Consider the following 23,533-nt stretch of genomic DNA (forward strand, 5'->3'; position numbering starts at 1 on the left):
CTAAACTATTATTTATTATGTAAATTATAGGCTTAGTTATTCATTCGCATTCCAACAGTGACACAGAGGCAGGCGCGCTGATGTTTGGTTCACTGTATTTTATTTTGATAAAGTACCAACTGCGCTGTCAAGTTAGCAATGCTGGAACTGATGTGTGTGTGTGTGCATGCGCGCCGGCGCGATCACTTCAACTGTTTCCTTATACCAGCAGAATCAACTTAAAACACTCATTTATTGTCTTATTAATAATGCATCACTGTAAGAGGTCTACTTTTATTTGTGTACACTCACAAGGAAAACACAACATTGTGCTTTTGTAAAATAAAGAAGACAAATAGGATGTCGCTTTCTGCGATTTGAGTTTCCTTTCTGTGAACAAATTAAGCGTGTCACAAAAATGAACTGAAACACAGCATATATAGGCTACGTTACGTGTCGCACTGTTTTATTTCCCCTTGTTTATCTGTTAACTAAATCAAATATATTTCAAGTATTTATTCCTTGTATGTATACATGTACTGCAGATTTTATATATATATATAACATTATAATTTAATATAATATTTAGTATTTTCACATCTAGGTGGAAAAAAATTGTAATTTGTACTACTGTCTGTTCAAAATAAATGAAAAGAAACCGAGCATAGTAGATTTGTTGTTTTTACCTGTTGTACCGAAATCGTATCGAACCGTGACCCCCGAACCGTGACATCTGTGTACCGTTACACTCCTACATTAGCTTATCACTGGAGTAATACCCAGAAATGGACACGTTTGTACCTTTTTTTACCCCTCTTAAATGCTCAAGATGTGGTCCTGCCAGTTACAGGCCCAGCATTTGCTCACTTGACAAATAGAAACAGGGTTGAATATATCACGACATGGCTCTAAACCCCACAGCTGATAGAGATGGGCAAATGTGCTCCGTTTGCTCAGACCTAATCAAAATTACAGAGGGTCAAGCTCGGTGTGAAGGGTCAGAAACTACAGCCATGTGATCAAATTCACCCATTTCACCATGATAGTGCAAACAAACCGCAGCGCTCTCCAAGAGTCTATCAGCAGCTCCACAAGATTTCATACATTTCAACATATGGCTCAGCTGTGACATACTGTATGGAGACAAATGTACACTCTTTATGATATTTAATACCACAGTAAAGAGTGTTTTGTTGATGCATAGCAAATGTTTATTTAAAAGGAAAATTTCCAGGTATTTACAACTTAATATCAATGGACAGCATATGTCACTATTTTGTTCCTCAGTTTGTAAAGAACAGAGGAAATGTGTTTGGAGTAATGCAGTTGTAATTAAAGCAGGTAAAGGGCAGGAGGGTTTAAAAGCAGAAATGTGCTTCTTGTATTTTTGTTCAAGCTTTTATATAATACAACCCAATCTCTCTCTGAATGTGTCAAAAACTGAAGCATGGTCACTAAGAACGTTATTGCCTGCCAACAATGCACAGACATAATTGGGAATTTTATCATCGTGAAATTATATATTTTGGTATAATTTTCTCATTATATTTTTAGGTGTGATTTTCATTTAGAACAAGAAAATGCAAAAACAAATGACAGCACACTGCTCGGTGAATCCCTTCTCTGATATAAATCAGCTTGTTCTGTGTGTGACAGGTGCTGATGGCAGTAAATCAGGAGTGTGTGTGTGTGTGTGTGTGTGTTTTGTGATGGTGTGTAAGTGCGTGATGACAGCCACTAGCAGCACCCTCGCTGAGATTTACTGCAACTAACCTGTGTCTTTTTCTTTAGGGACTCTAGCAGTATCTGATTGTGAGAAACAAAGCACAGATGATCTAAGACAGTCGGTGTCATTAATGAGTTTCAAAGCTGTATGCTTAACACTTCCTGGTTTGAATTTCTTTCAACTAGAGCTTCTAGTTTGGCTGTTGTTACTAGTCCTTTAGAAAGCACTTTTACTCAGCAGCTAATTCCATTACTCTAAATGCTGGGACTATCCTCTCGGCTCAAACCGTGGTTCAGTGGTTTCCTGAAGGGCAAATGCTAAAGACAATTCCGGTAATTCTTTCAGGAAGAGAACAAACAAGACCCCATGAAATGTAATTTTCTTTTCTGTGTTATTAACGGGTCTAATATACTGAGAGAGAGCAATCCTTCCGCATTTCCATTTATTTTAATAACAGTTGCTCGGCTGGCACCACAGGACCCTTCTGGAAGTGTGCAATTTGTGCGCTGCCATCTTTGCTCATGGGCGCTCAGTTATGGCTTGATTTATTTAGATCACCTGAGCAGTAAAGTTGATGTGATGGATCACTCGACTCAGAGAGGGAAAAATACAGGTCTACATCAGAGTCCTCTGAAAAATCAGACATCTATAACATAACGGTTGCAGGTGGTGTGTATAATTCAGCCAGCGAGGTTTCTAAAGGTAGACATGTGCGTATAGTTTCCTCATATTGCTGTCTGACCAACACAAACACATTCCTGCATGAATCCGGCTTGAGTTGAGTTGGGGTTGATTCAGCAAATGATGGGCAGTGTTTTAAAATCTTGTACGACTTCCTCTGCTGAGGGACCGTTTTAGCTTTAGGATCTCTGGACACATTAACTCACACAGGAAGGAACGGGCTTCGGATATGACATAAAAAGAAAATATGGAAACTGTAAAAGTGCAAGCCTCGGAACAGTTTCAAAACCTTTTACGTACCGTGGGCACACATGCAAATTTAAAGGGAGATTTCAAAATGTCTTTAAAGGACTAGTATGTGTACTAATTGTTTAATGAAACTTGGGCATTTCTTTAGAGTTAACAAGAAACCAAATCTGCTTATTGTCACGAATCCGGTCCATGAACTTCCGTCTGCTTGCCACCAGAGGTCACCCTTCCATTACATTGACTCTCACACTACACAAACTGTTGCATGTCATCCCGGACTACATATCCCATCATCAATTGCACTGATTGCACACAGCACTGATTGCACACAGCTGTCATCAATCACACCTTCCCTATATATACACTCACTCTGATCCCCGTCAAGCTGCCGAGTATTGTTTAGCATTTATCACTCTCTTAGCGATAGCTACTCTACGGAGCCTGTTTACTTTTCTTAGCCTTAGCTTAGTCTTTCCTTGTCTGTTTCCTCGTGTCCTTTTCTTCGCCTGTGTATCTCGGATTCCCCCTCTCGTCTTGCCCTATTCTGATACTGTTTGCCCCTGCCTGGACCTTGCCTTGTACCTGGACTTCTCCCTCTAGTCTCGCCCTATTGATCCTGTTTGCCGATCGTAGACCCACGCTAGCCCTAGGATATATTCTTGTGTCTTGCCTTCTACATACCTGTTGCCATTATCTGACCCTTGCCTGTCTCTACCATGTCTATTAATAAAGCTTTGCACTTGGATCCGCACGTCTCACGTCTCGTCAGCCCCGTAACACTTATATAACAGCTCTACAGAAACAATTAGTGTATCTGTGCATGTACATTCACACATGACATCGCAATGGCTTTCTTTTTACTCTAATACATAAACATGGAGAGCAAATAATTCATTGTGTGAGCAGTTAATACTTTATTTATATTATATTACTCTTAAACTGCCAAATGAATCATGGGAAATATAGTTTTCTGGTAAACGGCACTGCCATTTTATATCAACAGTACAGAAAGTGTATACAAAATAATGGTACAGTTAAGATTCACATGTGAAACTGAATTACTGTTTGCAATCTGGGGTCTTAGTCTGGGATTAGAAGATTTTTGCACTCGTGGAGAATTTCATGCCTGCTCATCTCGAATACAATCTTGCCAACATGAGTATTATCGGTCAAGAGTGCTTTATTAAACTGATCATTAAACATATGAAACATTCCTTGCTGGAATGTCTCCTGGTTAACATTTAGTAACGTTTTATACTCTGAGGACAATAGAGAGAGGAAGCATGATGGTACAAGAAAGAGAAAATATTGGATCAGACTCTATAAACAGACTTTCCTTTCATCCGTTTCTTTTTTTCTTTTTGGCTCTTTAGACGAACCGAACACATATCAGCCTATAAAGCACTTCCATTAAAAAAGGCCTGACAATTATGGCAGGATGTTGAGCGGTGAATTGATTAACATCAAACGCTGTGTTTTAAAAGGAATGAGTCCACTGTTTAAAATGCTGGAGAGTGTATTACGGCTCTTTCATTACGGCAGGACTTCAACGCACCTCTCCTGCAGCCCTTTGACCTCCATATGGAGAGTGTTGCATGTAGATATCATCACAGAAAAGCCATTTTACTACGGACGTTTCTATGTTGTTTCGTGACTCAGGTTCAGTTGAATAACAGCCTCATAATGATACCTCAGTAGTCCAGTAATCGTTTTCTGTGCTTTTAAAGGTCAAGGGCAAATGAGGTCACAATTTATTGAACACTGAGCATCATGTTACAGCGCTTGGCCTGAGAGAAACACAGTAACCCTCTAGATTGGTGCTTCATTGCATGAGGGACTGTTGACAGCGTGTGAAACAGCCTTCAGAGCTGTTAGACTGCAGAGTCTGTTCTCTCAGAGCCGCTCTTTTCTTAATGGGGTCCATATGAATCAGTAGGACATGTTTTGGGGGAAGTGAGAGGATCTAGCCTTGCTTTCATGCGTGCAGACTCAGTCTCTAATACAATGAAAAGTGACAATTGTCATCCTTATCATCATTTCATTCCAAACCTGCATGGTGTTCAAGGATTTCACTACACTCTTCTGTATATATTATATTATTCTTCTGAAGCCGTATGATGATGCTTTGCGTGGGGGACAGATTAAATGTAAGCCTCATTCTCAAATATCATTCTCCATCCAGATATTCAAAATAGCACCCAACCTGGTGCTGGTGAAGATTTCAGAGCGAACAGAGAATAACATTTTTAAACGTCAGCCTGCTCCTGCTATCATATTACTTATAGTGTAGTCACCATGAACTGTCAATGTATGAAAACGAGTTATGCAAAGACTCAAAATGTCTTCTTTTGTGCTCCACAGATGGAAAAAAAATAGCATTAGGGTTTGGAATGACATGAAGGTAAAGAAATGGTGACAAGATCGTCATTTTTTGGGTGAATGATCCCTTTAAAACTGCTACACTGATTTGACCAAATGGAGTTGTGTCTCCAGGCTACATCCTTCCATGAAAACGGACACAAATGTAATTTTTTGGAGAGCTCTTTTTGCAGAACTCAAACAACAAAGCGGTTTCCACTACTTCCACATAGAGACAAATGTTTTTTTTCTAGGCTCCTGGACCGTACATTCGGTTCTCCGGTCCTCTTTGATCTAGCGGTTGAGTTGTGCTGCTCTTAAAGGGTTGGTGGTAGAAGCATGTTTGGATTTTGGCTGAGAACCTAAAGGTAGGGGGTCTTTTGAACCAAGGACTTTCTGAGACCAGCGCTGTGCCCTCGAGAAAGCCCACGCTGCTCCAGCATGATTGTGTCTTTGATGAATGTAACATTAGTTGTTTTTAGAGATATTTGTGGTATTTTGTTCATTGTGTGCCAGATGTTCAGAAACACTCTATTACTATATCATGAAGGCTTCTCAGGACCATCATTCACATGAGCAGCTACCGCAGCCATGTCGAGAGCAAAATGGGAAAAGACATGTTTTTTGAGGTGTTAAATAATGGTGCAACATAACTCCAAATCTTTAGTAAATCACACTGTGTGATTCATTTAAATGCGTCTGAAAGTGAAACTCCTACAAATGCATATGCAATAAAATTAGCCGTTTTTGACAGTATAATTTTTTAACACCAAAAGAGGGTTTGCGCTGACACAAGCTGTTAGTAAATCTGGCCTTTTGTATATATTGCTGTTATTTCATCTGCTACTTTGTTAAATCACATTATTTTATTCATCCAGAACATACACAAAAAAATGAACTGAAAAACAACTTTTTTTAGAAATCGTGAGGATTGTGACAACACATAAATGAGCTCATTAGCATACTGTATGACCATCCACATTTGCATTATTTGTCAAAATTTTTAAAATATTATGGTTTTTAAATTTTTTAATGAAGTCTCTTCTGATCACCAAAAATGTGTTTATTTAAGGATCATGTGACACTGAAGACTGAAGTAATGATGCTGAAAATTCAGCTTTGATCACAGCAATAAACTACATTTTAAAATATATTCACATAGAAAACAGCTATTTTCAATTAAAATAATATTTCACAATATTTATTGTATTTTTGATCAAATAAATGCAGCCTTGGTGAGCAGAAGAGACTTCATTGTAAACATGAAAAATCATAAATTTTCCTAACTTTTCACAAGTACTGCACATATCAACACCTCATCAATATTCAGCAATGCACGGTATTGAATTTCATTTCACATGGGTTATGCAATCATAAACTAAAACATGAAATAAAACTGCGCAGGTGTGTGTACGTTTGCTTGAGCTTGAGGATGTTTTACAGAAACCCGCTCTTACCGAGAAAGACACAAAGCCACCTACACACGATTCTATATTCACAGCATCATAACAGGCTTTGGGCCGGTGTACAGTAGTTGTGTTAGTGTTTGTGTGTATCTCCCAGCATACACACACTCCCACACGTTCACAGCATATAATAAGCCCTTGTGAGAACAGCAGAACTGTGCACATCTCGGACAGACTGTTCTTGTCAAGCCCACCTCCTCCAAGAACACAACACACGTCCATCTGTTAAATCCATTACAGCAGGCCAGAGCCGCACAACAAGAACTCTGTCATTTCCTCCTCTTGCCTCCCAGGAGTTTGAGCCGCATGTCTGTGAGGTGAATCACGCCACTGCCGTCTCATCCGAGCTCGTCCACTCTGTGAATGCATCTTAAACAATCCACCTTCAGCTCTGACGGACAGGTACACAAAGACACATGAAGGTGACACTGAACAAAGAATGTTTTGACCCGGAGAGGATCTTCTTTTCCCCCAAATACTAGTTAATTACTTAAACTTAGTTTTTCCCCATCCTGTTACAGTTTTTTTTTTATTGCTTTGGTGCAGTTTTCACAAGCAATTGGTAAATTTTCAAAACTCTTAGTACTAATATCACAACAGATCATCAAAAGTGCACGTTTTTCAAACATTTATATTTTCAATTGTGTTAGTACAATACACACAATCACAAAATATCCTTTTCTCTACACAAAAATATAGTTTCTATAGAACGTGATTGCAATTTAGGGATAACCAAATGCAATGAATTATTTTTACACTAAAAGTGATTTATCTAAGATGATAACCACTATTTTGTAAGTGTGTGTGTGTGTGTGTGTGTGCGTGAGTGTGGTTCAGGTAAACCCTATTTTATGGGGACAAAATGTCCCCTCAAAGATGGCAATATCTGAAATCATTGTCCTTTTTTGGGTCCAATGAGAAAAAATAATAATTTTCGTTAGGGTAGGTTTAGGAGTAGGGGGAGACAGTATAAAACCCATTACTCCTATGGAATGTCCCCATAATGATAGGAAAACCTGTGTGTGTGTGTGTGTGTGCGTGTGTACCTACTTACTGTAACCATATTTTGGAGACAAATTGGTACCCAGAAGTAAGCAAAACTTGACAAAATCACCTAAAACCTCCCTTTGAGGATGTCCTCATTTGTAAAACTGTGTGTTTTGCTATTTGTGAACATACAGCAGGACACAAGGGAGAGTAACTGATCAGAGATTGATCAGATATGTATCAGAAGAATTCTGAATTCAGAAGCATTTTACATTACATTATGCCATGTGATACTGTATATAGAAGCATTACCATGGTAAAGACTGCACATTACTATAACTCACCCTTCATCTGAAAAATGCAGCTGGAATATAGATTCAGTCATATGGCACAGTGAGGATATTTACTGCATTGACAGTAAACTCTGTTCTAGCACAAAAGCATTTGGCCATGTCATACCTTCATCACACCTTTTGATAACACACCGGATAAATACTTTTACAAACATTATTGATTTTATGTGAGTTATGCAAGCTATGTAATGTAAGTGTATTTTCTAACATGACAAGTTATTGCCTGTATAACTGTAATTATTTCAGCAACAAAGGTGATTTGAAACATGAATCTTGCATTGTTTGCTCTTGAATGAACTGATTGTTAAAAGTACTGAAATTGAAAGGAGATCATACTGTTGTGTTTAGGTGATTAAACCAAATGTTCTCAATACATATCACAATGATCTTGTGTTTTGAAACAATGATTATGTGGAATGAAAATATGCGCAACTACAATGAAATCATGAGATCAGGTTTTGAAAGAATGACTAGTCGTGTTACAAGTGTTACGAGCGAGTCTGTGGTGTGTGTGTGTGTGTGTGTGTGTGTGTGTGTGCGGGGCGGGGCGGGGCGGCGCTCTCGGTCGGGGTCCTCGAAGCAGAAAACTGATCTGTGGACCGTTATTATGTCTAAGAGGACCTCGGCCAAGCGGTCCTGACAATACCATCAGATTCACCTGCCACCCCCGGTGATTCAGGGTTCAGTGAGCTCCGTCGAGTGAATTTCCCAGCTGCCGCCCAACAATGGTACGGCACAGGAAATCTCGTCCCCTCAGATGAGGGAGCTAGAGCAGTCAGGTCGGTCGTTCCCTGCCGGTCATCCGCTTCAGGGCACCGAAGTGGCTCCTCTAGTGACAGCAGAGGCCAGTCTCAAGAGACTGGTTCCCTTAGTAGACGTTCTGACAGCTTGGAAACTTCTGCAAAATGTCTCACAATGGGTCCTGCATACTGTAGAGAGAGGTTACAGAATTCAGTTAGGTTCTCGTCCACCTCGCTTCAAGTGGGTTATTCCAACATTAGAGGGCCCCAAGCAGGCTCTGGTATTGGAACAAGAAGTAGAAACTCTTTTGAGGAAGGAGGCCATAGAACGTGTTCCTCCTCTCTCGAGAGAATCAGGGTTCTTCAGCCGTTACTTCATCGTTCCGAAGAAGGATGAGGGGTTGCGTCCGATCATAGATCTGCATCTACTGAACCGCGCTATCAAATGATTTCGGTTCAAGATGCTTACTATCAAACAGATTGTGTCTCAAATCAGGTCCGAGGACTGGTTTGTCACGATAGACCTCAAGGATGCATTCTTCCATGTATCCATCTTTCCTCAACACAGGCAGTTCCTGAGGTTTGGTTTCGGGGGTGAAGCATACCAGTGTCGGGTTCTTCCGTTTGGCCTGTCACTCTCACCCCGCACTTTCACAAAGTGTGTGGATGCTGCCTTGGCTCCTTTGCGACTCCAGGGCATCCGTATACTGAATTACATCAACAATTGGTTGATATTAGCTCAGTCAGAGCAGATGGCGACTCGGCATCGAGATGTCGTCTTCGCCCAAATGAAAGAGCTGGGGTTACGGCTAAACGCCAAGAAAAGTGTACTACAGAGAACCACTTATTTGGGTGTGCCCAACGTGATACCTTTTGACCTGCTGTACATGAGAACCTTGCAGTGGTGGCTCAGGACCAAGAGGATTTCCCTGAAGGGGAACCCGCTTTGCACGATCAAGGTCACGCTGCGATGCTTACGTGCCTTAGACATGTGGAAGAAACCTTGGGTCCTCCTACATCAACCGGCAGGGGGGTCTGCGCTCGCGCCCCCTTTACAGGCTGGCGCACCAGATCCTCCTGTGGGCTCAGGGAAAGTTCCTCTCACTAAGAGCATTCTACATCCTTGGGCATCTCAATCAGGGAGCAGACATCCTGTCGAGGCAGGGGCTGAGGCCCGGGGAATGGAGGCTCCACCCAGAGGTGGTGGACCTCCTTTGGAGGGAGTTCGGCCAGGCGGAAGTGGATCTGTTCGCGTCGCAGGAAACGACACACTGTCCGCTCTGGTTTCCCTCACGCACCCAGCTCCGCTTGGGCTGGATGCCATGGTGCAGATGTGGCCGAGGCTTCGTCTGTACGCATTTCCCCCGATCACTCTGCTCCCGGGAGTTCTGGAGAGAGTACCCCGTGGTCCGTCTTCTGCTAGTAGCCCCCTTCTGGCCGGCCCGAGTATGGTTCTCCGACCTTGTGTCCCTCCTCGACGGCTCTCCGCTGGAGAATCCGATCAGGTGGGACCTCCTCTCTCAGGCGGGGGGCACCATCCTTCACCCCCTGCCCGGAGTTGTGGGCGTGGCCCCTGAGGTTGATGAGACCATACTCAAGTCCAGAGCTCCCGCCACGAGGAAACTGTACGCCTTGAAGTGGCAACTTCTTGGTGCAGACAGCGACTGCAAGACCCAGTCAACTGCCCAGTTGGTTCAGTTCTGGAGTTTCTGCAGGAGCGATTCTCCGCAGGGTTATCTCCCTCCACTCTGAAGGTTTACGTGGTGGCCATAGCTGCTTACCACGAGCAAACTGAGGTCCATGAGCTCAGATCAATGAGGTCTATGATCAATCAATTCCAAAAAGAATCACAAAACCCTGTGCTAATTAAAAGAAAACAAGTTGAGAAAAAAAAGACTGAATCCAGTATTCGGCAATAACAGCACAATGTAGGTCGGTCATTGTAGTAAAGAATTTTTAACACAGAGCAAGGGTTATAGTAAGGCTAATAAAGTCTTTAGAGAAACAGCAGAAATGGGTACTTTCTTAATGAATGTCTTGTTCAAAATATAGGTGCACATTTGTTACAGAAATCATTTTTGGTCGACATTTTTTCGCAATGGTTCCACTGCTGGCGATGCAGCAAAGACGTGAACGAGCCACCAGATGCTTGTGTGTCGTTGATACATTTTTATTTCCCATGAATCAAGCAGGTAATTCAAGCCTTTGGAAGTGCTGACTGGCCGGACAGGAGTGTGTAAATGAGGGCTGCTGGTTAATAGACCCCTGACGGCCTGGCTAACCTCATGCTGAAATACACGGCAAAGCAGCGCTGAATGACTATAAGTCTGGCCAGCCAATGCAATATTCATTTTTACAGTGTTTTCTGTGCAATAGATTCCAGAAGACAATAAGAATGCTACACGAGATCTTTTGAACTATTATGAAACACCTTCCAACTGAAAATGACTAAATGTTAAGGTTAAGGTAAAGTTTTTCAGTAAAGCGTTAAGAAAACCATTCCATTATTTAATAGGCTATTATGTGTTTCAACTGAATGTTTCATGTGTGATATTCATTTGAAAAGAGCTGGAGATACGTGTGTGTGGGTAAATAATGACAGAATTTTCATTTTTGGGTAAATTATTCCTTTAACCTTCACGGGTCTCAACTGAATAACACACAAAAAATACCTCATTTAAGGATGCATATTGGCTAGGTCAGTGCTGAAAACATTTACAGCTGCAGAATGAACAGCAGAGGAATGAAAAGCAGGAACCCAGTACATTAAAGCCCACATCTGTCCTCAACAATAACACGATCCATTTAGCACAACACAAAGCTCAAAGTCACTGAGAACAGGACAAACGCCCACGGATCACAATTCTCCATGAAGACTCCAGAACATTGATATTCCATCCTGGTCTGGAGAGCAACTATAGATCCAGGTTTTTGCCTAAAAGCCCTTGCGAACAAGAAGATCATCATATGAAATGATGCAATATTGCATTAATGTTTTACAAGAGAAGCCACAGCAAATGCAACCAATGTCTCAGAGACCTTCAGCCCAACAGCAAGGTTAAGTAACTAGACTTCCTGAAAAGCATAACATTGGCCGTCATAATTGTGATTATGCATCAGAAGAATGAGATGTAAAGAAAAAAATGTCCATTTACTGCATGAACTATCTAAAGACTACTGAGTCTTTCTGAAACACTGACACTGAATATGTTGCTAAACTAGCAGCATATTTTAACTATATGAAAATATTTTCTGTCATTACTCGTTGCTCTTGAATTAAATATATTTCTATAATAGTGTTATAAATAATTTATAAAACTGTTATAAATAACACAGATGTTCAGCATTTGAGGTCATCAAGATTTTTGGAAGAGATTAAAAACTTTATTCAGCAAGGTCACATTAAATTGCTCAAAAGTGACAGTAAAGACGTATATAATGTTACAAAAGATTTCTATTTTTAATCAATTCTGTTCTATTCATCTGTGAATCCTGAAAAATAAAATGCATCATGGTTTCCACAAAAATATTCATCAGCACAACTGTTTTCAACATTAATCAGAAATGTTTCTCGAGCAGCAAATCAGCATATTAGAATGATTTCTGAAGATCATGTGACACTGGAGACTGGAGTAATGATGCCGAAAATACAGCTTTGATCACAGAAATAAATTACATTTTAACAGATATTCACATAGAAAACAGTTACTTAAAATTGTAATAATATTCCACCATATTACTGTTTTTCCTGTATTTCTGATTTAATAAATTAAGTCTTGAGAGCAAAAGAGACTTCTTTCAAAAACATGACAAAATCTTACTAACTTCATTCTTAATTTTTTTTTTTTTTAAATAATTTTCCTATATATAAACTATGAGCTTGTCAACAAAAGTAGATTATGTAAAGGGTCAAAAGGAATTGGGGACTCTGGTGGTCAGTCAATTTCAACTCAACATTCCACTACTACAAATTCAATGTAATTTCTCGTTATTTAAACATCTTGCGAGACACACAAGAAGTGGCCTCTGTAGACCCCCTGGGCCTCAACAGGATCCTGCCCTGAATTTCATAATCTTGGCATGCCCTGATTTTGCTATAGTTTGAAAGCGCCTCTGCATCTGAAGTGTATCTAGTCTATATCTCCTAAAACACTGATTCTATTAGGTTTGAAACAGAGCCCCTGATGTGCACCATCTGTGTATTTTATTCTGAAGTTGAGATTTGGTCTCCTAGTCACATGTCTCTCAGACCACTTCCTGTCAATGGCCCTTGAAATGTCAAACTTAAATAATGCATGGACCAATCAAAACATTGGCTTTAAGCACCATGCGTCACATGACATTTCCACTGCAGTAGATCACCTCTGATAAATGGCGTGGCGCACTACGAGAAAACCATGCGTGCAGACAGCATTCATATTTCATACCGCCGTGCCTCTTAACATTTGCTTTGTCGTAGATCTCAGACGTGGCGCGCCCACATTACATTTGTAATGCGTGGCAAAATACATAAGCCAAATATAATAAGCATTTTCTCTCCTCTGCTAACAGCGTGACTGCTGTCTCGTATATCTTGTGAAGCATTATGAATTCAATCACATTTTTCTGAAAAATGAAATTGAGAGTAATAACAATGTTAGCTGCGCTCTGACTTTCACAAACACATACACACACACACACACACACACACACACACTGTGGTAGAGCTGGGACACGGGTTTATTGAGCTGGACGAACACGCTGCTGACTGACTCCATGCATTATGATCACACACACACACACACACACACATACACACACAAACCCACACGCTTCTGTGGAAGAAGTATCACACATACAATGTGCTTAACATCTTCATCATTCTCCTCCAGCAATGACATTAACTGAAGGCGGTGTTTGCACAGAAAGATGTTCACCTGACATCGATTTAAAAATCTCAATATGAACGTTTCTCAATAAATTATCTGAGCTGCTATCCACATTACTTTTAATTGTTTTTATTATTTTATTAATATTTTATTTTATTATTTGTGTTCTGGAAGTATCACAATGACTAGTCAACACATCAATAGAAAAATATATTTAATGCTCATTGTAGCTGTGAAAATGTTCAAATGTGTAAGAATCACCAAAGCCAAACTTTAATTGGAAGAAAGTACAGTGTGCCAGCTCAATTTAGATCAATTAACAGATCTGAAGCAATTCATTTAATCCCGTGTGAAAAAGAAGTGTGCTTAATTTGGATCAATGTGCATTTGTTGTGTACTTAAAAAAAACTATAATAAAACTGGAAAACTGGAAAATGTTATATTAATGAAATAAAGGCCATTTAAATGCACTAAAAAGCAGCTTCATCATTACAAATTTGAAATTGCACATAATGTTCAAAATAAATGCAAGTGTATAATTACATTATATTTCAGTTTACCAGAAATGCTTCTCAGTACATTGAGTGTTAATTATGAAGTATATATAAAGAAGTCTTAATTAAGCAGGCCAGGAAAGCACTCTAAAGTTTATATAATTTAAATGTATATAACTTCATATAAAGTTAATATAAATTCCAACTATAAAGCATTTTCTTTTATTTGCAGTTAAAACGAACATGTACATAAACATGTTCTTTTTTTAAATTATGCTAAACTGAACTTCTTAACAAAGCTTATGAACAGTTTTAATGAATTGGAGTTTTGTTGCACAACCTTGACGGGTATTTGAAGAGACCATGGATTACAGAGCTTCATGTTAATTTTGTCCCAGTCACAGACATCATATTGTTGCTTTACTGTGAGGATCAGATCAGAACTGAATCAGCAGTTCAACCTGATTCCCACTGGCTCCTGTTAGTCTGGACCGGAGCACACACAGATGTCAGTAAAGATCTGGAGTCATTGGCCACGTGTGCTGAACTGCTGCTGTAAACTCCACAGAGAGAGTGAGGGTCAGCACACAGATGGACAGATACAGAGGAGAGAGAAAGAAACCGGATCCATCATCAAAGATTGAGCGGTGAAGAGAGAGGGAGAGATGCAGAGAAGGGTATAAGCAACAGAGCGGAGCATCAGAAGATGAAAAGAGTGACTTCCTAGAGAGTTCAACGAGCCACCTATGAAAACATTCATGGAGTGTGTGTGTGTGTGTGTGTGTGTGTGTGCGTTTTTGTGACATATGAGGACACAAATTTGTATAGACAAGGGTATGACATAGGTATTACAAGGAGAAGGTGATTTTTCAGGACATTACCCCATGTCCCCACTTTTCAAAACGCATATAAATCACACAGAATGGAGTGTATTGAAAATCTGAAATAGCACAAAGTTTCCTGTGAGGGGTAGGTTTAGGGGTAGGGTTGGTGTAGGGCAATAGCACATACAGTTTGTACAGTATAAAAACCATTACGCCTATGGGATGTCCCCACTTTTCACAAAAACAAACCTGTGTGTGTGTGTGTGTCGGGAGATTTCACTTTTCCCCCACATGATTCTAATACGGGTCAAGGGTCAGGACCCTTCGCTTCATTCTGTGATTCTGCTTACAGGTCCACACTGCATTCATACTGTAGAGATAATTCACTGCTTTCCTCACGGAAGAGTGCTTTAATAACCCTAGCAAATGTGCATTCTGAAAGGAATAATTCATCAAAACATGAATACTCTGACATAACGTCATTTTCTCTCTTCTGTGGAACTCAACATGAGACATTCATAAGAATCCTCTTGCTGCTCTTTTCGACACAAGGACAATAAATTTGGACAGATGCTCTAAAGCTCTGTAAAAGTCAAATAAAAGTGGGCCATATGCTCTACAGAGGCACTACATTCCAAGTCTTTAAAAACATATGAAGAACAGAGGATAGAAAGTCACACAGGTTTGGAATGACATGAGGGTGAGCAGATGAAGACAGAACAATATTTTTAAACTATTCTATTAAAACTGCCTAGTTACAACCAAAAGTCTTTTACAGTCTGTCACAGAAGAAGCTCTTTATTCTCTTGCTCTGTATGAAAACCATTTATGTATTATGCCTTAAAGATCCCAGGAATCAAATACCGATTTGAACAACATACAATGCCACATTAAGTTAAAATATTTCTTGATAAGAAGAGAGCCTTTGCAAAACTTACGTACACTCTCAGAAAAACTGTGCAAAAATTTTACATTTAGGTGTACAAGCAAGTACTTTAGTAGGTAAAAGGCCTTTTAGCATATTTGGTGCATTTTTGCTGTGAAATCTTTACTGATTTTAGAATAACTTTTGATATTGTTAGCAATATTTCCAGATGAACATTTACTGGTCTGAAGCAGCTTGGCTTTACGGTATCTTATCTATAATAAATAATAGTCTTTTAACAGGAGTAGTCCCTAATCAGTTTAAGCTTGATGTTGTTAAGCCTCTTTAAAAAAAAAAAAAAAGTTATTGTATCAAATTTTCGGCCAATTTCAAAGTTATCTTTTGTATCAATGGTTTTAGAGAAGGTGACTTTGATTCCAAATGACATTTATGTCAATATTACATTTTTCAGTCAGGTTTCAGGGTTTACCACAGTACTGAGTTGGCTTTGATCAAGGTTTTAAATGATTTACTGAATGCATTCGACTCAGGGTCCTCAGCTGTTCTTGTTTTATTGGACTTTAGCGCTGCATTCAGTACTATTGACCATGAGATTTTACACGGACGGCTGGGAAAGGTGGTAGGAATTCATGATGTAGCGCTTGCATAGTTTAAGTCATTTCTTTCAAACATAACTTTTTCTGTAAATGTCGGTCAAGATTACTCACAACCTGTCTCTTTGCCTAGTGGGGTTCCACAGGGGTCTATTCTCAGCCCAATTTTGTTTTCTTTGTATATGTTACCCCTTGGGTCAATTTTCTTTAAGCATGGAATTTCTTTTCACTTTTATGCAGATGATATGCAAGTGTATCTTCCTCTGCAAAAATAAAAATATTTAAAAAATAGTAAGAAGCAAATAGAGTGTTTGTTGGACTGTGTACAAGAAATCAAATTATGGCTGTCGTACAATTTTTAAAATCTGAATGAAGATAAAATTGAAGTTGTGTGGTTTGGAGTCCCAAATAGTTTTGCTGATCTGTTTAGTTTAGCCCCCTTTTGTAAGCCAGTAGTGCAAAATTTAGGAGTTTTTTCGACAGTGATCTCAAGTTTGAGAAACAGATTTAATCTGTGGTTAAGTCCTGTTTTTATCACTTAAGATTAATAGCGAAGGTGAAACCATTTTTGTCAATGCATGATCTGTAAAATGTCATTCACGCTTTTGTATTTACAAGGTTTGATCACTGCAACTCGCTATATGTTGGTAAACAAATTACTAAAAAATTTTCATTAAATTATGGCTACCGATCCATTACAGAATCAGCTTTAAAATTGTGTTTTTTGTTTATAAATCTATGCACAGTATGGCTCCGTAGTATTTAGTGAAACTGATTGAGAAACATGAGCTAAAACGGTCTTTAAGTTTAGCTGATCAGCTGGCTTTGATGATTCCTAGAACTAAACGGAGAAGTGGAGATCAAGCTTTTGTAGCGATAGCTCCTAAACTCTGGAAAGTTTTACCTTTTTCTCTCAGATTGGCACCCACAGTAAGTGTTTTTAAACAACCTTAAAGAACACCTCCTCGCACTCGCATTTAATGGGGCATAAAAATTGTCTGTGTATTAAAACTGAGGGTTTCATTTTCATTGTTATTTTATTTTGTGGTTTTAGTGTTGTGTTCTTATGGTTATGATTGTCTCTTTTATGTGTATACATATTGTACAGCACTTTGGTCAATGGTCGGTTGTGTAAAAGTGCTCAGTAAATAAAATAAACAAACCAAACTAAAACTAAAACTTATTATTTCAGATATAGAGTGACAACTGATATTTTGATCATTTTATGTCAGTATCTGCTGTACTGTTATAAAGATCTAATTAAGAATCAGAATTCCATCATATAATTATCAGCATCTGAAGCAAATTGCATATTTTCTCAGTTTGGGCCTTTGAATGAAACCAATGTTTTTTTCCCTCCATATTCTCATTATGTCATACTATTGCCCCTGTGACAAGCTTTTGAACTCCTAAAGGTAATTTTTGCAGAGGGACTGCAGACTGCAAATTAATCTTCCTGCTCTCTTGCTCTCTCTCTCTCTCTCTCTCTCTCTCTGTCATTATACTCAAACCATTCTCTGCTCAAACATAAATAAGCCTAGAGGCCAAGAATTCCATCATATAATTATCAGCATCTGAAGCAAATTGCACATTTTCTCAGTTTGGGCCTTTGAATGAAACCAATCTGTTTTTTTCCCTCCATATTCTCATTATGTCATACTATTGCCCCTGTGACAAGCTTTTGAACTCCTAAAGGTAATTTTTGCAGAGGGACTGCAGACTGCAAATTAATCTTCCTGCTCTCTTGCTCTCTCTCTCTCTCTCTCTCTCTCTGTCATTATACTCAAACCATTCTCTGCTCAAACATAAATAAGCCTAGAGGCCATTTGTGTTGTGTGCAAGCAAATCAACGTCAAGCAATCGGTAAAACATTGAAAACAATCCATCAGAGCGTACTTTTTGCATCTGTTCATCAGCGGTGACCAGGATAAAGTCAGATCTGATTGGACTGGGTTATTCATTGGCGGCGTTGTGGAATTACCTATTGATTTTCCTCCTCAAGCATTCTGAAATCAGTTTTTTTTCTGACAGAGGTATTACAGAGACAAAGCCTGAACGTGCATAATAGCCACAGAGATGCTTTTCTCTTTCTAGCTCTATCTACAGTACCATTTAGAAGTTTGGGCTTTAAAGAAATTAATGCTTTTATTCAGCAAGGATGCATTAAATTGATCAAAGTTGACAGTAGACATTTATAATGATGCAAAAGATTTCTATTTCAAATGCTGTTCTTTAGAACTTTCTAATCATTAAATAATCTTGAAAAAATAATGTATCATGGTTTCCACAAATATGAAGCAGCACAACTGTTCTCAACACTGATAATAATCAGAAATGTTTCTTGAGCAGCAGATCAGCATATTAGAATGATTTCTGAAGGTTCATGTGACACTGAAGACTGGAGTAATGATGCTGAAAAATTCAGCTTTGCATCACAGGAATACCTTACATTTTAACAGATATCTACAGTATATCAGACATGCTTCTTTAAACAGTAAATAAATTTGACTTTGTGACTGTACAACCCACACGCATCTGTGAGCCACTAACCAGCATCACATCTAGAGCCCAGTGCCACATAAACCAAGTATTGATTTTGATAAGAGGAAAAGCCTCATGACGGATCGCACATGTAAGCATATTCTGTCTGCTGCTTTCACACACTTTCTCTGGGGATTTCTGTGGCTGTTGGATTTCTGTGAGACTACAAAGCTCTCTGACAGCACATCAAACTGCTCATGTTATGCAGAAACCCTCTGAAAAGACCAGCTTAGGCCAGCCTGAATTCCCATTCAGGTCCAGTGCTGTTTAGTGCAGCAAAGCAGATTGCCAGGAAAGTCTTATAGTTGAAGCTATGAAGGCTGGTGTCCTCAGCACATGCAGGTTTTTGTTATAGCTAATATGGTCAAGTTAACCCCTGTAAAACTACACTACTCTGGAGGCAGCGAGCAGGTCACATATTTCCACAGAGTCCTGCTCCAGCCGAGAAACTACCACTGATCTGTAGGAAAAAACAACAGACAATTTTCTCGGGGTAGTGCTGGTCTTTTCAGCATGGATGGAGCATCACATCCATTTCTGAACTCTTTCTGTCTCATCAATCAGTGCATCCAGAGAATACTGACTCTGCATTCTGAGTCCACTATTCCTGGTCTACTAAATCAGGAATAGAAACCATTCCTAGTTTCTAAAAATACTCCCAACATCTGGGTTTAGCTGCCACTAACACACACACACACACACACGCGCGCACACACACACACCTGGTGATCACACACAGTCCCCAGTGTGTGTTTGAGCATAGAGAACAGCACGTGAGTCGACATACACAATCAACAGCAACTACGTGAAAGATGAAAGATGCTTCACGCAGGTTTTTTCTGGATTAATCTTCTCTGCTAAAGAAATGTCATTGACACAAGCAGCTCTGGAAGATTCGAGCATTTCAGAGGCTGCAGAAATGAAACAATATGGATCTTAGCAAAGCATTTAAAGCAGCGTGATATTAAAAGGCCACTCCACGGTCCCTGCAATTGATGCTCACAAATTGATTTCGTTCAAGGGTTCTCAGTGAAGAAAGCTTTGATTACTTGTGTTAGAAAGCTGAAAGTAGACCACTGCTCATGTGTCAGAATAGAGGTTAAGTGGTTAGAGAGCGTGAGAACTTTCATCAACATATTGACCGTTATTTTCACTGAAGGATATTGCATCTACTGCAAAACAGATTGTTTATGAAAGCGACGAAAAATATATATATATATTAAAGAGAATTTAAACAGCACAAATTCTGGTAGTATCACTCAGTTTCACTGTTTGTACTCACACATAATGATGAAAGTAGATTACAAAAGTACTTATAAAAGTAAAATAAATAACATGACATTTGTGGCTTCAATGTAACAGGGCTGAATATCAGTGCAAATGACGAATTGTTTCATTGCACCACAGCACATTATTCATTATGTTTTGACTTGTGCTTAGACAAAAATGTCACCATGATTTTTTTCTATAAAAGAGTTGAACAACTGAACCAATAAAAAATGAAATGTAATGAAATACTGATAAAGTTTGTTAGAGAAACTCATCTCTGTTTGAGCCAAGTGCTCAAGAAAATGAGAAAGAATAATAGGGTTGTCGAATGGTTTCATTGCACCACAGCACATTATTCATTATGTTTTGACTTGTGCTTAGACAAAAATGTCACCATGATTTTTTTCTATAAAAGAGTTGAACAACTGAACCAATAAAAAATGAAATGTAATGAAATACTGATAAAGTTTGTTAGAGAAACTCATCTCTGTTTGAGCCAAGTGCTCAAGAAAATGAGACAGAACAATAGGGTTGAGCAGAAAGTGCAGAGACAAAGACAAATTGTAAAGTAATGGTGATAAATGGGGGCATGCAAGTGGTTGATTTCAATGAAAAACAAAGATTTGAATCAAAAAACAAAAAAAAACTAAACACAGAACAGAGTCAGGTCGATGCAGCAATGTAAGTTCAATATCTAACTATATTGTTAGTTAGTTATATCAGTAGTAAGTCATAGAACATAGCATCATTTGAATTCTAGCAGTCGACCGTAATACAAAGCCAGCTATTTCACTAAGAAACAAAAATTACATACAGCCTATATTTCAGGCGAGTAAATCGCCACATGAATTCACAGAGTGCGTAATGCGCGCTCACTCACTCACACACACACACACACACACACACACACACACTCTCTCTCACACACACACACACACACACTCACACTCACACACACACACTCACACACACACACACACACACACTCTCTCTCACACACACACACACACACACTCACACTCACACACACACACTCACACACACACACACACACACACTCTCTCTCACACACACACACACACACACTCACACTCACACACACACACTCACACACACACACACACACACACTCTCTCTCACACACACACACACACACACTCACACTCACACACACACACTCACACACACACACACACACACACTCTCTCTCACACACACACACACACACACTCACACTCACACACACACACTCACACACACACACACACACACACTCTCTCTCACACACACACACACACACACTCACACTCACACACACACACTCACACACACACACACACACACACTCTCTCTCACACACACACACACACACACTCACACTCACACACACACACTCACACACACACACAGACACACGAGATCCGTGGGTCCACTCACCTCTCTGCTGAGCTCCACAACACCGCCACAGCAGCCCGAGGAGCACGACAAAACATGATCTGTTCATGTCCTGATCTGCCTGTTCTTCATGTGCGCTCAGTCGAACAGCAGACGCAGTCCAGGAGCCTCCAGAAACTCTACGAGTGACTTTGGGAAGTTTGGGACGCTCCTCTGGCACAGCCCTCCTGTCCCAGGCGCTTTGAGGAGGGGGCGTCCCGAGATCACATTCCTCTGCATTTCCTCTACTGGAAAACTCTCAAGCAGAAAAAGTGTAAAACACTGAAACGTTCTCTAATTACAACTCCATAAACTTTTTTTTTAACTTAAACAAAGTTCCAGATAACGTCTTTAAAACCTCATATAAAATAAACAGAAAATGTTACATTTTGTTGAAAAAACAATGGTTTGATATTTATGTCAATTCACTTTTGTAGTTTTGTGTTACAAAAATTGTTTTTCTATGAAATTATAAAAATGAAATAGATTTACCCTAGACCAATTAATTGAAATGTGGTGAGAATAAAGTAGCATAGACCATTTTTATAATAATTTCAAAATAAGTATATGCAGTTTTTTTTAAAGCTTTGAAGGGTCCAGGGCCAATTGCTTGTTAGTTTATGGAAAATAATATCTTCTTTTGTGCTCTGCAGATGAAAGAAAGTCACAGAGGTTTAGAATGACATCAGGGTGAGTTAAAGATGAACTTATTCCACACAAACTATAACTAACAGGGATGAGAAAACAGCCAAAAAGTATAAATGAAATCAAGTTAAAATCATATTATTGCATAATTTTTTCACGCTCAAAAACTTTTCCTCATGAGGTTGTTTGTCGAGACTCTGTTAGGGTAGTTGTTTGGAGGAACAACATGCTGTAACGTGTGTTTTTTGTATATCCAATGTAATTTACTGTTCTCAGTGTGTGTGTGTGTGTGTGTGTGTGTGAGAGAGAGAGAGAGTTAAAAACACTAGATAAAAAGTCCTTTCTTTTCCTTGGGGTGAGTAGGTATGCTCTGGAGTTTCTGGACTTCTTCTGCACCCTCTAGTGTTGGACTCACACATTTGGTCTCATCTGTATTCCCCAAAAGCAGACCGTCCTCATTCTGACTAAATGAAAAGCAAAACATTTTCTAAACAAACACACATTTTTAAGTGATTATAATGTTACGGTTCATCGGCCTGTCAGTCCTCCGCACAATTTAAAATGGATGCACAGCACGGGTGCGATGGCCCGGATCTCCGTTATGCATTTGCAGCGTTCAGACTGGCATCTGGCTGGACAGAACGACATTTCTGATGGATGTCAGTGAGTTTGGCTGGATTGAGACACTTCATGTGAGGTAAAGCTGTGAAAGCCAAGCAGTTATGTGCACTCTTTCCACATTCAGCGACTGAGCTATGTCACGTTCTCAGCTTTCTTGGGTGAAGAGCCGTGTGGAGTCTCTCTGGATGAAGCGCTTGCATGCGGGCGCTGACGAGAACCGAGGTCTGGTGGTGAGGGATGAGCTGGCTCACACGTATGGAGACGTTTGCAGGTGTGACTCTCGGGCTGCCAGTCCTGAAAGTCCGGCTGCATTTCATTCAGACGGTTCCTGTGAGGACGGTACTCACAGCACACGGCCGAGAATCACAACTTGGGAGGCGGGTTGGAACGTCACCAATGCCATACAGGTGAGCACACACACACCTGCATCACACACATGCTGTGAGCACATTTTCATTTGGAACTATAAACATGTAGGAAGTGCAAAGCTAATGTGCAGCTGGCCGCAGGTGCTGTACACACAACACAGAACATGGGCATTCACTAAAACTGAATTGCGCTCACTCGTAGTGTCACGTATTTGCACATGCTGTCTGTGTTGTTTTAACACTTGATTCAGAAAGTGAATTATGTAAATCAGATAAAGGTGCAAACACTGCCAAAAAAAAGTTAGGATGATCTGTTGTGTTGTGGAGGATGCAGCAGACCAACTTTCTGCATCACAGCACAGCCAGCATCCAATCAGCTCTTCAGAAAATCTACTCAATGGCACCCCACATCTAAATATATAAAATGTTTGATATATATATATATATATAT

General features: G+C 39.6%; 1 protein-coding gene and 1 pseudogene across 1 annotated transcript in view; one reads left to right on the forward strand and one right to left on the reverse strand.

The window, feature by feature from the left end:
• The window catches only part of LOC107740527 (laminin subunit alpha-2-like), a 230,930-nt gene extending 209,326 nt beyond the window's left edge, over positions 1-21,604 (reverse strand). Inside the window, 1 exon segment of the mRNA XM_016552978.1 lies at positions 21,452-21,604. Within this exon segment, the coding sequence (XP_016408464.1) occupies positions 21,452-21,518 (67 nt within the window). The 5' untranslated portion in view covers positions 21,519-21,604.
• A 335-nt stretch (positions 21,605-21,939) lies between these two features.
• LOC107740528 (vesicular inhibitory amino acid transporter-like) overlaps positions 21,940-23,533 on the forward strand; it is a 10,463-nt pseudogene continuing 8,869 nt past the window's right edge.

The sequence above is a fragment of the Sinocyclocheilus rhinocerous genome, unplaced genomic scaffold (genome assembly GCF_001515625.1).
Source record: "Sinocyclocheilus rhinocerous isolate Xijiao unplaced genomic scaffold, SAMN03320098_v1.1 scaffold1246, whole genome shotgun sequence".
In the NCBI taxonomy this organism is placed as follows: domain Eukaryota; kingdom Metazoa; phylum Chordata; class Actinopteri; order Cypriniformes; family Cyprinidae; genus Sinocyclocheilus; species Sinocyclocheilus rhinocerous.